The sequence below is a fragment of the Tachypleus tridentatus genome, chromosome 7 (genome assembly GCF_004210375.1).
Source record: "Tachypleus tridentatus isolate NWPU-2018 chromosome 7, ASM421037v1, whole genome shotgun sequence".
NCBI classification, from domain to species: domain Eukaryota; kingdom Metazoa; phylum Arthropoda; class Merostomata; order Xiphosura; family Limulidae; genus Tachypleus; species Tachypleus tridentatus.
Genome location: NC_134831.1, coordinates 34902459 through 34916048, shown reverse-complemented (window position 1 = coordinate 34916048; position 13590 = coordinate 34902459). Strand labels below are relative to the sequence as shown.

Genomic DNA, 13590 nt, shown 5'->3' with positions numbered 1-13590 from the left:
TGATATATCTAGCAATTAATGTTACTGTAAACTAAACATATATTGGATTGATAATTCTGTCATTCAACCTTTTCGTTTTTTTTTCTTTCCATGCATGAAAAATTACCAATTGATTTATAGCTTTAGCTTGTTTCTTTGACCAAGCGTCTTTTTAATATTCCCATAAATTTTCATTTAATTAGGCTTAGGAGACTTTTTATTATACAAAGTGGAAGAGACAGAAAAGGAATTTTTCCGTCTCGACGCTAATCGTTCTAATTGTCTATTAACTAAAAATATTTCTATTGATTTAAATCAGGTAATATGTCTTCAAAACATATTTTCCTTTGCTCAGATACGTTCTGAAAATATTGATCGTTATTGTACTCAAACTAATAAAATCTATCTGGATAACCTGTTCATTTTCATTTTACAATACTTTGATAATCCAGTTTGTTTATTGCGTAACTGGGTACTGCGGATCTCCAGCAGGTGCGATATTTGTAACTTAATTTCTTATTCTTCCCACGAACAAACAACATTTCACTGATATAACGAAGACAGTTGAGTCTCAGTTTACCACAAATACAAATTTATTGTTACATATTATCATTTATTATTAGTAATCTTATACATAGTTATTTATTATTACACATTCTTTTTTTTTTATTATGCATTAAGTAACGAATATTTCACTTGGACTTATGAACACAGATAGCAATAAGATCTGTTACAAGTTATCAGGATTCTTGGATTGTTAAACTACCATTTCTATCAGAAAGGTTTGGGATTTATATTATCCCACAATTATTACGTAATCGCGAAATACATATTACTCTGTCAGTACAATTTTCAACCATGAGAATGATTTACACTTGCAGCTCAAAACTGCTGATAATTCAAAAAAGAGCTATAAACTAATAACAATTAACTATTAGGTTACTGAATTCTAATTGGGTCGAATTAAAAGTCAGTAATGCCATGATTACATATATACAAACACACTAAGCTATATTGCATTATTACTCTAATATTATAGCAACTATTTGGTAAAAGTAAAGTTTGATATAATATGTTAATTATAAACCGAAATATATCTTAGACAATCCTTTTAACATTCATCTTGCTTAGGAATAAACATTCACGTGGTTAGATCGACTTTTTGAGAATAAAAACAAGTTATTATAAAAGTTTAAGAAGATCCAATAATTAAGTTACGCTTTGGAAAATGATGATCTGATATATCGAATCGAGAATAATAGTGAACTATAGATATATGATGACACATATCTCTACTGGATGTGTTCTGATATCACGTCCACGGATAAGGATTGTTGATTATCTTCCATTCTTGTTCATCAGTGAAAAATTAGATAAAATTATTATGTCCATTGTTGAGATCACTATTAGTGGTAGCCACACAGAAAATGCACGTATATTCAGACATGAAACACATCATTAGCAGCGGAAATAATGCAAAACCATCTATTTATATTACGTTTTTTCTTCAGACTAGTTAAAAAGTAGAATACTGAGTGAATCATAAACAACACTTAAAATATTTCGATAGTCACACTTATCGACACCCTTTTTTCTCTCTGCACACGTAGAAACAATTCGTATCACAGTGGAAGATCCACTTCTTCACTTTGACATCAAATACTGAATACGCTGAATGGCTACCAGAAGATTTACGAATCCCATTTGGAAAACGTTGATTGATCCAGTCGCAGCTACATCCGGTACTTCTATAAAAAAGCAACAAAAAACAAGTGGCTTTTACTTTCGCCGATATAAGTAAAATATAACTAGCTATTAAACATGCCCAGCCGAAGCATTGCGTCTTAATTAACCATTACACTTTGCTGTGCTCCATGTGTATAATGATTTATATTAAGGATATACTTACTCAATTCTCAATTTAAAACAATAATAATTTAGGAATTTCAATTTCAACGTTCCATCTTCTAACTCATAGGAAATAAAACTTTACAAAATAAACTTCTGGAATATCTAAAAAAACCAAAAACATGTAAAATCGAATTTTTGCTGTTTTTTATATTTTAGATATTCGTGGCATGTCAGACACCTCAAGCAGTTTATAAACATGAAGAATGCTTAGAAAGAAACAAACACTCATCTGTTGCGTAATCATGTATTTTGATTACATCAACCGACTCTACCTTGGTTCAAGTTTTCACTGATGTGCAGTCCTGACGCCTGGTGGTGTCCTCCCATCAATACCTCCTCATTCCTCATGATGTACGAGCTCAAGATTCTTGATTCACATGTCAGCTTCATGTTCCCGTTTCGTAAGTGATCTTCTGTGACGACGAACTTCAGACTGAGGCAAGAACTCTCCAGACCGTCCTTGTGACGCGTTGCTGAATAGTACGTTTCGTGCTCTGCCTGGAAGAGATCAACATTACTGGCACTCACGTGCTTTTTTGTTTTTCTTTCTGTTTGCAATTATTGTTTACCGAAAAAAAAAACAATAACTGTTCTGCAGAATATATGTTAAAACAAAAATAGAACTTTTGTATCAATAAAATTTACGATTTGGTAAAAAATAAAGTAAAAAAATCCTAGAAGTAAAATATTTAATACATAAAATATGTAATATATTTTCTCATTTAAATGAATTTTTTCTACTCACGTGTCTAGATCAAGTCAGTTAGCTCAAGCAGTTCCTATACTTCTAGCTTTCTACATCGTGATGGTAAATGTTCTTATAAAAACAAATACCAAGCAAATCTATACTGTTAATGATTACATTATATAACAAATATGCCCGGCATGGCCAGCTGGGTTAAAGCGTTCGACTCGTAATCTGAGGGTCGCGGGTTCGAATCCCGGTCTCACCTTTCAGCCATGAGGGCATTATAACGTGACGGTCAATCCCACTATTCGCCATTTTTGCATATATATTTCTCTACAAGTGGGTTTTCTCGACATCACTGAATCCCACTATTCGTTGGTAAAAAAAGTAGCCCAAGAGTTGGCGGTTGGTGGTGATGATTAGCTGCTTTCCCTCCAGTCTTACACTGCTAAATTAGAGACGGCTAGCACACATAACCCTCGAGTAGCTTTATGCGAAATTTAAAAAAAAAATGTAACAATTTTTTTACTTTTTCTTGTTCCTGGGCAGAAAGTGTTATTTCCCAATTTCTTATGCCTAAAGTAAATCGAAAAGACCTACTTTTCTTTTTAAACTTTGTTTTTATAACCTGGATAATGAAATTTTCAAATTTAACCATTTTCCAGAACATTCCAGGTAGATGCAGTGTTAAGTAGCTGATAGAGAATTTTCTCAAACTTTCAAGTACTTTCTAGAATGTTGTAGAACTTACGAGAATTTTCAAGAACCTTTAAGAATTTTGTAGAAGTTTCCATAGTAATATATGTATAGGGGCTCACCACTTCAGTTTAGTTCTAACTGCCTAAGGAACACATAGACCTATCTGATTTTATCAGAGATGGCATCAAGAAGCTGCAAGCATTCTCCAGATGCATTCTGCGATGTATGTGGCCAATTTATCAAGATAAGAGCGAAAAAGTATTTTGCGACAGCATTTGCTAAAATGTGTGAAGACTACAAGGCATATTTTGGCATGCCTTTCGGGGATCAAGACAAACCCTGAGCACCTTATTTTACCTGTGAGCACCGCAAAAAACTTTAGAAGGTAAGAGGGACAATTTGTGCTTGCTTGAATGGTAAGATTTTATATCATACAAATTTTAGACGTTTTACAATTTAAATATCTTTTAATTTATTTATTTTTTAAATTTTTAATAGTATAGAAAAAATATCACAAAATATTTTGCATGAACCTCTTACACAGTAGTTGTGGATGAAATAAATTTATTCCTCATAATAACAATTTTATTTTGCTCTTTCGCAGGATGTTATGGAGGGCGAAAAAAAAAGTTCGCCATTTCAAGAAGTTGGCATGAGCCCACTGACCACTCAAGCAATTGCTACTTCTGCATGTTGGACCCTTCCAAACGTCGAGCTGGCAAGAATTCATCTTCTATCATGTATCCGAACCTTCCATCATCCATCGCCCCAGTGCCACACTGTCCTGAGCTCCCTGTACCCACTCCACCAGACAGAAAGCAGCTATCCTCAGAAGAGAACAGCAAATCAGAAGAGGAGGTAGACGTTGAAGATCCAGATTACAATTTCAGAGGTGCAGCTGGTGAGAGAAATCCATACTACCCCAACTAAAGAGATCTCAACGTCTTGGTCAGAGATCGTGGTTTAACACAGTCGAATGCCGAGGTTTTGACATCTAGGTTCAAGCAGTGGGAATTGTTAGATGAAAGTGTGCAAGTCGCAAGTCAGAGTAAGCGTCACCGACATTTTTCAAGCTTCTTCACTCGCCAAGATGGGCTTTGCTTCTGCCACAGTGTATCCGGTCTGTGCAAGGCAATTGAAATTGCCTGTGACCAGAAGCCTCAAAGCTGTGCTGTTCCATAATGGGAAAAGTATCCGTCTTTTTCCCTGGCTCATTCGGTGCACCTCAAGGAGAAATACAACAGTGTCAAGACCTTGCTAAAAGCCTTGAAGTATGATGAATATGACTGGGAGGTTATCGGACTCTTCAAAATGGTGGCATTCCTGATGGGTCTCCAAGGAGGCTTTACCAAGTTTCACTGTTATCTTTGCCTTTGGAACAGTGGGGACACCGCAGCGCACTACAACAGGAAGCACTGGCCACAACGGACCATGTTCTCTGTGGGGAGGCACAATGTCAAACGTGAGCCACTAGTGGACCTCCAGAAGGTGTTTTTTCCACCACTGCACATAAAATTAGGTCTTATGAAATAATTTGTCACAGTTCTTGATAAGGGGTCTGCAACCTACAAGTACCTTTGAGAATTTTTCTCTAAGCTGTCTGAGACAAAGGTCAAAGCTGGTGTCTTCGTTCGACCACAAATAAAGAAGATACTGGAGTACACAGAATTCCCCAAGAAGCTCAGAAAAAGAAAAAAAAATGGGGTAGCTTTGTTGCAGTGGTTCTGGGCTTCTTGGGCAATCACAAGGTCGAAAATTATGTGGAAATGATTGAGGCTCTGGTGAAGAACTACAGGAAAATGAGCTGCAGGATGTCCCTGAAAGTCCATATTCATGATGCTCATCTTGATAAATTCAAGTAGAACGTGGGGGCATACTCAGAAGAGCAAGACGAGCGTTTTCACTAAGGCATATTGGACTTTGAACGCCGCTTCCAAGGAGCGTATAACGAAAACATGATGGTAGACTATATTTGGGGGCTGATACGTGAAATCGATTTACATTACAGTGGCAAATCTCGAAAAATTACTCACTTCTAAACATCTTTGTTCATTTTTGTATAACTTTAGTATAAATACATGTAAAGTTTGATAAATATGTTGTTTTATATAGACCTTATGTAAATGAAAATGTGCAAATTTGCCCTTTTTACATAGAAAATAAGTTAGTTTCTTAATTTCATTATTCAGGTCACAAAAGCAAAGTTTGAAGGGAATAATGGCCATTTTCTGTACTTTTAGAATATAAGCAATTAAGAAATAACACAGTGTAATCTGTAAGTAAATTTTCTATCTCATCAGAAAGCAGCAGCAAAATCAAACTGCATAAGAAATTAAATATGGGAAGACATCAAATATATTAGATTGTTTAGAAATAAATGTCGTTTTTGAACTGTGAAGTTTAGAAAAGCATAAACCAGTGTTGTAAAACATACTTTAATTAAAGTAAGCATTATTTGCTTCACAACACTTTTGCCAACGTGAAACGATACTGTTTATGCCCCTACTGTAGAAATCAGAGTTTCTTTGGTCAATGAGCTCCCTGAAAGCTACTTCTGCAGCTGCCTGGTTTTGAAAGCGTTTATTGTTCAAAAAGTTGTCAAAGTGCTTTAAAAATGAAAATTTGTAGAGGAAAGGTGTGGGGAATAAGGTAGATGAGGCAGAATCTCAATTACCAATTCGTTCAACTTTTGAAGCGTCATCCTTGACAGGTCTCATAACGTCGATTTTGTTGATCTTCAGTCAGCTCATATGGAACCCACTTATCCAACTTTTCGTCTTTCCAATCGCACTCAGGTGGTTGGCAATGCTTGATTTGCTTATGCCTAGCTTTTCTGCAAGCTCACGTACTGTTGTGCGGGAGTCTGTCTCAACTGGTTCCCTAAATGTGTTTTTATTTAAGGAAGGCTTCTTCCACAACCTTCGTGGTCTTCAAAACTTTCATCTCCATGTCGAAACCTTTGGAACCAACGCTGAACTATACGTTCAGTAACAGATCCATGGCCGAATGACTAGTTGATGCTCCATGTACTTTCGGTAGCTTTTCGTCCAAGTTTGAAGTCTTAGGGGAAAATCAAACAAAAGTTTTTCTCCTCCATGCTGCCTTTGGAGTTTCGAAACGTACTTTGAGTACAGTTGAAACAGCAGACAATTAAGACACATTGTAAAGGGAAAACATTGGATTAAACCAACCAACCAACGATAAGTTACTCAACATTTAGCACCTAAATGTCATCGTGAGAATTCTGACATTTGTTTCTGGACAACCTAATATATTATGCAGAGAGTTTATCTTGTCGATTTTTTTTCTGATTTATACCACTCTTCAGTGTAACAAAGTTAATTATATAGGATAACAAATAATTCGTATTGATCGTAGACATGAACAAAATAGTTATCAATAATCACCATAACACCTCTAATTGAAATAATTAAAAAAATAATCGTTATTTAAAACATACCATCTCCTCATTGATATACCAGCGTAATGTCGCAGCGGGTTTGGACTTCGCGGAGGTACAGTTTACTGTGACAGTGTCTCCAATATTGTATTTGGCTCTTCCGCCATTTATTCTTGGTCCTTCAGTTGGGAGAACTAGAGTAAAAAAAATCTAACGTTAGATTGCTAACAAGAATACAGAGGAAACTGAGTTGAATTAACAAAGGTAACTCTCGCCAGGCGTGACATTTACTTTGTTGTTTCCATGGAGATGGCAGGACGGCGAACGTGTTGTTTTTCATCAGAAGTAGCAGTGGAGGGGGAGGAATAGAATAACTGTAAAACTCATGACAATGAGAAAATAATTAACGGAGTCAAATTCTATAGAGCAGAAAAATTGTTAGTGATAAGAGAGAGGTAAGCAAGATATCCTAGCGAACAAACAAACAAGCCATTTTATAATATATGTTTCTTTTTCTTTTTTTTTTCTAATACTGATTGAATGGTCTCCATTGGCTCAGCGATAAGTCTGAAGACAGTTCTAAAACCGAGATTTGATACCCGTCTTGGGCACAGCACAGATAGCCAATTAAGAAATTTTTTTGCATAATAATAATATAAATATTAATTGTTATATATATTTTTATCTTTTAGCATATTTCAGGGTCATGAACTTTGTCATAAAAAAAGAACATTTTAATGCCTGGGAATCATGCATGGCTAACAGAAACTTTTATTAGATAATTTTTTGTTAGTCTGAACTAAAAATAACAAAAGGCTATTATACATATTAAATGTTTCATAGTTTATAGTATAGAATGAAGGATACATTACGATTGAAATTATCCATCATTACATACCTTGCATTGTACCACATGCCATTAATGTAATCCCTAATTATAATTAAACTGTATGCTAAAACCATTCTTACTTGAATATAATTTCATTGGAAATTACGTATTCATAAAGTTTCTTTGAATTTTTAGAACACGTTCACGTTACGTTTCTTACTCGTATCTAGATAGATTTTACCAGGAACAGAAAAAAAAAAGCTATTCAAATGGTACTTTCCTAGAACGCCCCTACATTTTCCCACCTTCACCAATTAACAAAAACGAGTTTCATTAATTTTTAATAAAAATATTAATGTATAACAGTAAAAAATATATATATTTCATTTTTAAATATGATTATCTTGAATGTAAAGAAATACATGTCGATACAGATATAACCAAACTGTCGTTACTTTTAAATACTTCAAAGCGTTCCCAGGCCTATAAACTTGTAATAAAAGTAGCAATACCTTTAGCTTGTTTGTTTATTGTTAAGCTACAAAATGCACTATGTATGCTGTGCTCACCACAGGGATAGAACCTCGGATTGTGGTTACTGTGTCGAGGAGAACAGTGTCGTCGCATTATTATCGTACTACTCAACTTGTCTAGTAAGCATTGTATGATACACGATGACAGTTTTTTTTTAGAACACCACTTAAAGCATTTCTTTATATCCATATTGTTTTATTACAGGCATGTTTAAATCGATCATATGATATAAAGAAAGACATTGAACACAACATTTCTCGTAGTTTAATTCATTAATATATTCCTTCACAAATACAAATGCTTAATATATATTCTGGTTTCAACATATGTTATCCACATAGGCCAGCATGATTAAGTAATTAGCTGGAAAATTAAAATGATTTTTGGCTTGTATCTTAAGTAATGAAAAGTGCTGGAGTTACTCAATAAACAACGAAAATTGGACAAAATAAAATAAACCTACATTTCGCCACCATAAACGTGTCATCATGTGAGTTACTCACATAAGAAAATACACACTAAAACACATCGAACGGTGTGTTTTTCGATCCCACTTTATGAGTTTCAAATCTCCAACTTGGAAGTAATTTTAATTTTCAACGGGGCTCGGCATGGCCAAGCGTGTTAAGGCGTGCGACTCGTAATCTGAGGATCGCGAGTTCGCATCCCCGTCGCGCCAAACATGCTCGCCCTTTCAGCCGTGGGGGCGATATAATGTGACGGTCAATCCCACTATTCGTTGGTAAAAGAGTAGCCCAAGAGTTGTCGGTGGGTGGTGATGACTAACTGCCTTCCCTCTAGTCTTACACTGCTAAATTAGGGACGGCTAGCACAGATAGCCCTCGAGTAGCTTTGTGCGAAATTCCAAAACAAACAAACAAACAATCTCAAAAATTATATTTCAACTGTTTACAGACGTTGATCCAAAAAAGGAGGAGCAAGATACCAAGTATCTAAATATTTTAATTATTCTAAGTATTCTCTGACTTTGATTTAAGTAATAAGGAACAACCTACCAAATTTCGTTACATCTTAATAATTCTATCATAAGTGTTGACAGACCGTTGATTGAAGAAAAAAAGGAATAACCTACCAAGAAACTCCATATCTTAATAATTTTATTATAAGTGTTCACAGACGTTGAGTTAAGTGAGACATACCAAATATCTCCATATCTCAGTCTTTATGAGTGTTCACACACGTTCATCCAAATAAAGAGGAACAACCTACCAAGTATATTCATATCTTACTAATTATATTATTAATGTTCAAGACATTGATTTAAGTGAGAAGGAACTACCTACGAAGTATTTTCATATCTTAATCATTTTACTATAAATTTTCGCAGGTGTTGATTTAAGAAATAAAAAACAACCTGCCAAATATCTTCAAAATTTAATAATTCTATTATAAGTGTTCACAGACGTTGATCCAAGAAAGGAGAAATAACCTGCCAAGTATCTTCATATCTTAATAATTCCATTTTAAGTGTTTACAGACGTTGATCCAAGAAATAAGGAGCAAGCTACCAAGTATCTGAATATCTTAATTCTATAAGTGTTCTATGACTTTGATTTAAGTAATAAGAAAAAACATACCAAATTTCTTCATATCTTAATAATTCTATTATACATGTTCACAAACCTCGACTTAAATAAAAAGGAACAACCTACCAAATATCTTCATATCTTAATCATTATATTATCAGGGTTTACAGACGTTGATTTGAGTGAGAAAGACAATATATCAAATATCCTCATATCTTAATAATTATGTTACAAGATTTGACAAATGTTGAACCAAGTAATGAGATCAACCTAACAAGTAACTTCGTGTCTTAATAATTCTATTATAAATGTTCACAGACGTTGTTCTAAGAGAGAATGAACAACCTAACAAGTATTTTATATACTAATAATTCTTAAAGAAGTGTTCATAGATGTTGTAGAAAGTAAAGAGCAATAACCTACCACGTATGTTCATATCTCAATCATTATATAATAACTGTTTACAGTCGTTGATTTAAGTAAAAAGGAACAACCTACCAAGTATCTCCATATCTTAATCATTCTATTATAAGTGTTCACAGGACCAACATACCAAGTATCTTCATATAGTAATAATTCGTATAAATGTACACAGACGTTGATTCAAATAATAATGATCAACCTACCAAGTATCTTCATATCTTAATCATTACATGTATTACATTACAGACGTTGTCTCAAGTAATAAGGAACAACCTACCAAGTATCTTCAGATCTTAATCGTTATATTATGTGTCACAGATGTTTGTAGAAGTAAGAAGGAACAATGTAATAAGTTTCGCCATATGTTAAGAATTGCATTATAAGTGTTCACAGACGTCGATTTAAGTAAGAAAAAACAACCTGCCAACTATTTTCAAATCTGAATTTTTCTATTATAAGTGTTCACAGACGTGGATCAAAGAAAGGAGGAACAACTTACCTAGTAGCTTCATATATTATTAATGCATTTCTAAGTGTTCACAGACGTTGATCCAAGTAAGGAGGAACAACCTACCAAGTACCTTCATATCCTTGCTTGCCTCTACAGTTTGGAAAGATGGCGCTTCTGCCGAAACCTCGCATGTGTAGCGACCTTCTGAATCAAGGTCTATATTGTTCAGATATACCTTGTCTTCTCCAGACTTAGAGAGCTGTAAACAAACGGAAATTAATAAATGATCTCTCCTTCTCGTTTATCTAACGTGACAGGAGAAATGGCTTTAGATATATATTCTTAAATATCAATCTTTTAAAAGTCAAATTTACCTTTCTGCACTAAAATCTTTATAGAACATGAATGTGTTATCCTGACATCTTTTAATTAAAAATATGTATTTTTGAAAATTCTAGAAATATAGTAACCGCAATAGATTGACTTTCATCACAAAGTTTTATTTTATTTTGTGACGAATTAATAGATACCCTAAATATTATTACTTATCTAAAAACAAAGTCATCATCTGATTCAAGAAAATGAACTTAGGATTTTTATATAATTGGAATTATGTGTTTGAAATACTTCCACAGGATTCATTCCACAAGAAAAAAATCGCCCAGTAAAATAAGAACAACTTACTTCTACCAACATCTTGAAGAGAAAGAAACAGCCCAGTAATATAAGAATAACTCACCTTTACCAATACTTTCAAGAGAAAGAAACTGCGCAATAAAATAATATCAACTTACCTCAACAGACATCTTCAAGAGAAAAAACTGCTCAGTAAAATAATAATAACTTCCTTCTATCCACACCTTCAAGAGAAAGGAACTGCACAGAGAAATAAGAACAACTTTATTTTACCCATTTCTTCAAGAGAAAAAAAGTAAAAACTCTACCATATTGATTAATGCGATATCGTAGAATGACAGTTGTAAAATTGTTTGCAAAAACTATATATTGAACAATTTGCAAATTTCGCCTGTCTCTTTTTATGTCGTAATTTCCCGATAGAAACGATATTTGATATTAAAATTTCCATTGATCGTGCAGATAAATAAGAAAAACACGTATAAACTATTATAATAACATTGAGATTTTATCTGTCCTGAAAAATCGCGTGCACTTCATTTCATCTAATGTGAACAAAATTCAGATGTAAATTTTTTTTTTTTTTATTATTTTACCAAAGTTACACAAGGACTACATGTTGCACTTGTTACCTGAACATCCAAGTACCAGTTCATGAAGGAAATGCTTAATAAAAATACTAAGAACTAGGTAGACAAACACTAAGGTAATTGTACTCAGGAAGGTCCCAAACTGCACACGAAGTTTTTCGTTCAGAGTATGAGTACAAACTATCAGATTTATAAAAATTACTTTGCAAGAAATGAAAGGCAAGTGTGATATTATGAAAAAAATAAAAAAAATTACCGTAGTTTATAATATTACTTTTGGGTTTTGCATCGAAGGACCCACAATAACCTAGACGGAAAAGAAATATGACAGCTGCTACTAAACTCGCGCTCGCTGCTACAGGTCTGCTTGTTTTCTTGTACGCAAAGCTATACAATGGACTATGCACGTTCAATCCACTATGAAGAATCGAATCTTGGACGTTAGCGTAGTAAGTACGTCAGCTTGCCGCTGAACTGCCAGCCGAACTATCTCTTATGAAAGTAATAAATCTTATCAATAGTATAAATGTAAATGGCTCTCTTTTTTTTTAGAATCAGAACCTGCGGGTAGTGGGTTCAAAACTCGTTGCCGAAAATGTTTGCTTTATCAGTCACGGTGGAATTATCATACAACAGTCAATTGTTCTATTAGTTAGTGAAAGAGTAGTCGAGTTGGCGGTGAATGCTATCGTCTATTGCTTTCCCTCTGATCAGTTAGCTTGATCAGCCAAGCACTGAATCTTAGGCTTTATAATCTTAAAAACATGAAAAATAATAATGTTTCTACGAAAATCTGTCAGTAAATATTAACAATGAACTGACATGAAACATTTCTTTAAAAAGCCAAATGAAGAAGCTGGAGATGCTAATAAAACCAATATCGGATAGAGAATTACCATTTATATCCCACACAGAAACACAAGTTTCATATATCTTCCTTATTGCAATTAAATAACTAGATAAACTTCACAGATGACACAACTTCGCATGAGGCAGTGACAGATAGAAGATATCAATAAATAAAGGATAGAAGTTAGTCCATTTTATGTCCTATATGACGTTAATAGTGGAAAGACTATAAGATAAACACGGGGTTAATTCTACATTCCACATGTAAACGACATTGCGAAATCGCTATATACAACAATTGTCCTTTCAATGACATAACTATCGTAAAGAAATTTGGTTTTAGAAACTGACATGTACATGACTTTCAAACATAAACAACTTGTCTCTTTGTGAAAAAAAACAGCAACAAAAATAAAACTGGGTAAGTAAACAACCTTACTACTAAAAGAGAAAGGTCCATCTTTCAAAAGCTCTCAACTTACATATAACCACACATTCAAGACAAAGGGACTAACTAGCAAAATAATAAAAAATTTACTTGTACTCACACATTCAACAAAAAGGAACTGCAAAGTAAAATAATAACAAGTTATTTGTACACACACCTTCAAGAGAAAAGAAATGCCCAGTAAAATAAGAATAACTTAAACCCACACTTGCACGAGAAAGAAACCGCCAAGTAAAATAAAAAACTTGTCTCTACAAACATCTTCAACAGAAAGAAACTGCCCAGTAAAATAAGAACAACTTACTTCTACCAACACCTTGAAGAGAAAGAAACAGCCCAGTAACATAAGAATAACTCACCTTTACCCATACTTTCAAGAGAAAGAAACTGCCCAATAAAATAATATCAACTTATCTCAACAGACATCTTCAAGAGAAAAAACTGCCCAGTAAAATAATAATAACTTCCTTCTATCCACACCTTCAAGAGAAAAAAGGGCCCAGTAAAATAATAACAACTTTCCTCCATCCACATCTATAAAAGAAAAAACACGTTCCACTAAAATAACATCAACTTACTTCCTCCTACACCTTAAGGAGAAAGAAA

At 33.9% G+C, this 13590-nt stretch overlaps 1 protein-coding gene across 1 annotated transcript in view; it reads right to left on the bottom strand.

Annotated features, from left to right (window-relative positions):
- Positions 1-542: 542 nt before the first annotated feature.
- The window catches only part of LOC143255418 (uncharacterized), a 73936-nt gene continuing 60888 nt past the window's right edge, over positions 543-13590 (bottom strand). The window contains exons 3-6 of the mRNA XM_076511053.1: positions 10585-10720; positions 6738-6871; positions 2163-2388; positions 543-1727 (exon numbers count right to left, since the gene is read on the bottom strand). Of these exons, the coding sequence (XP_076367168.1) occupies positions 1624-1727; positions 2163-2388; positions 6738-6871; positions 10585-10720 (600 nt within the window). The 3' untranslated portion in view covers positions 543-1623. The remainder of the gene's footprint in view (positions 1728-2162; positions 2389-6737; positions 6872-10584; positions 10721-13590) is intronic.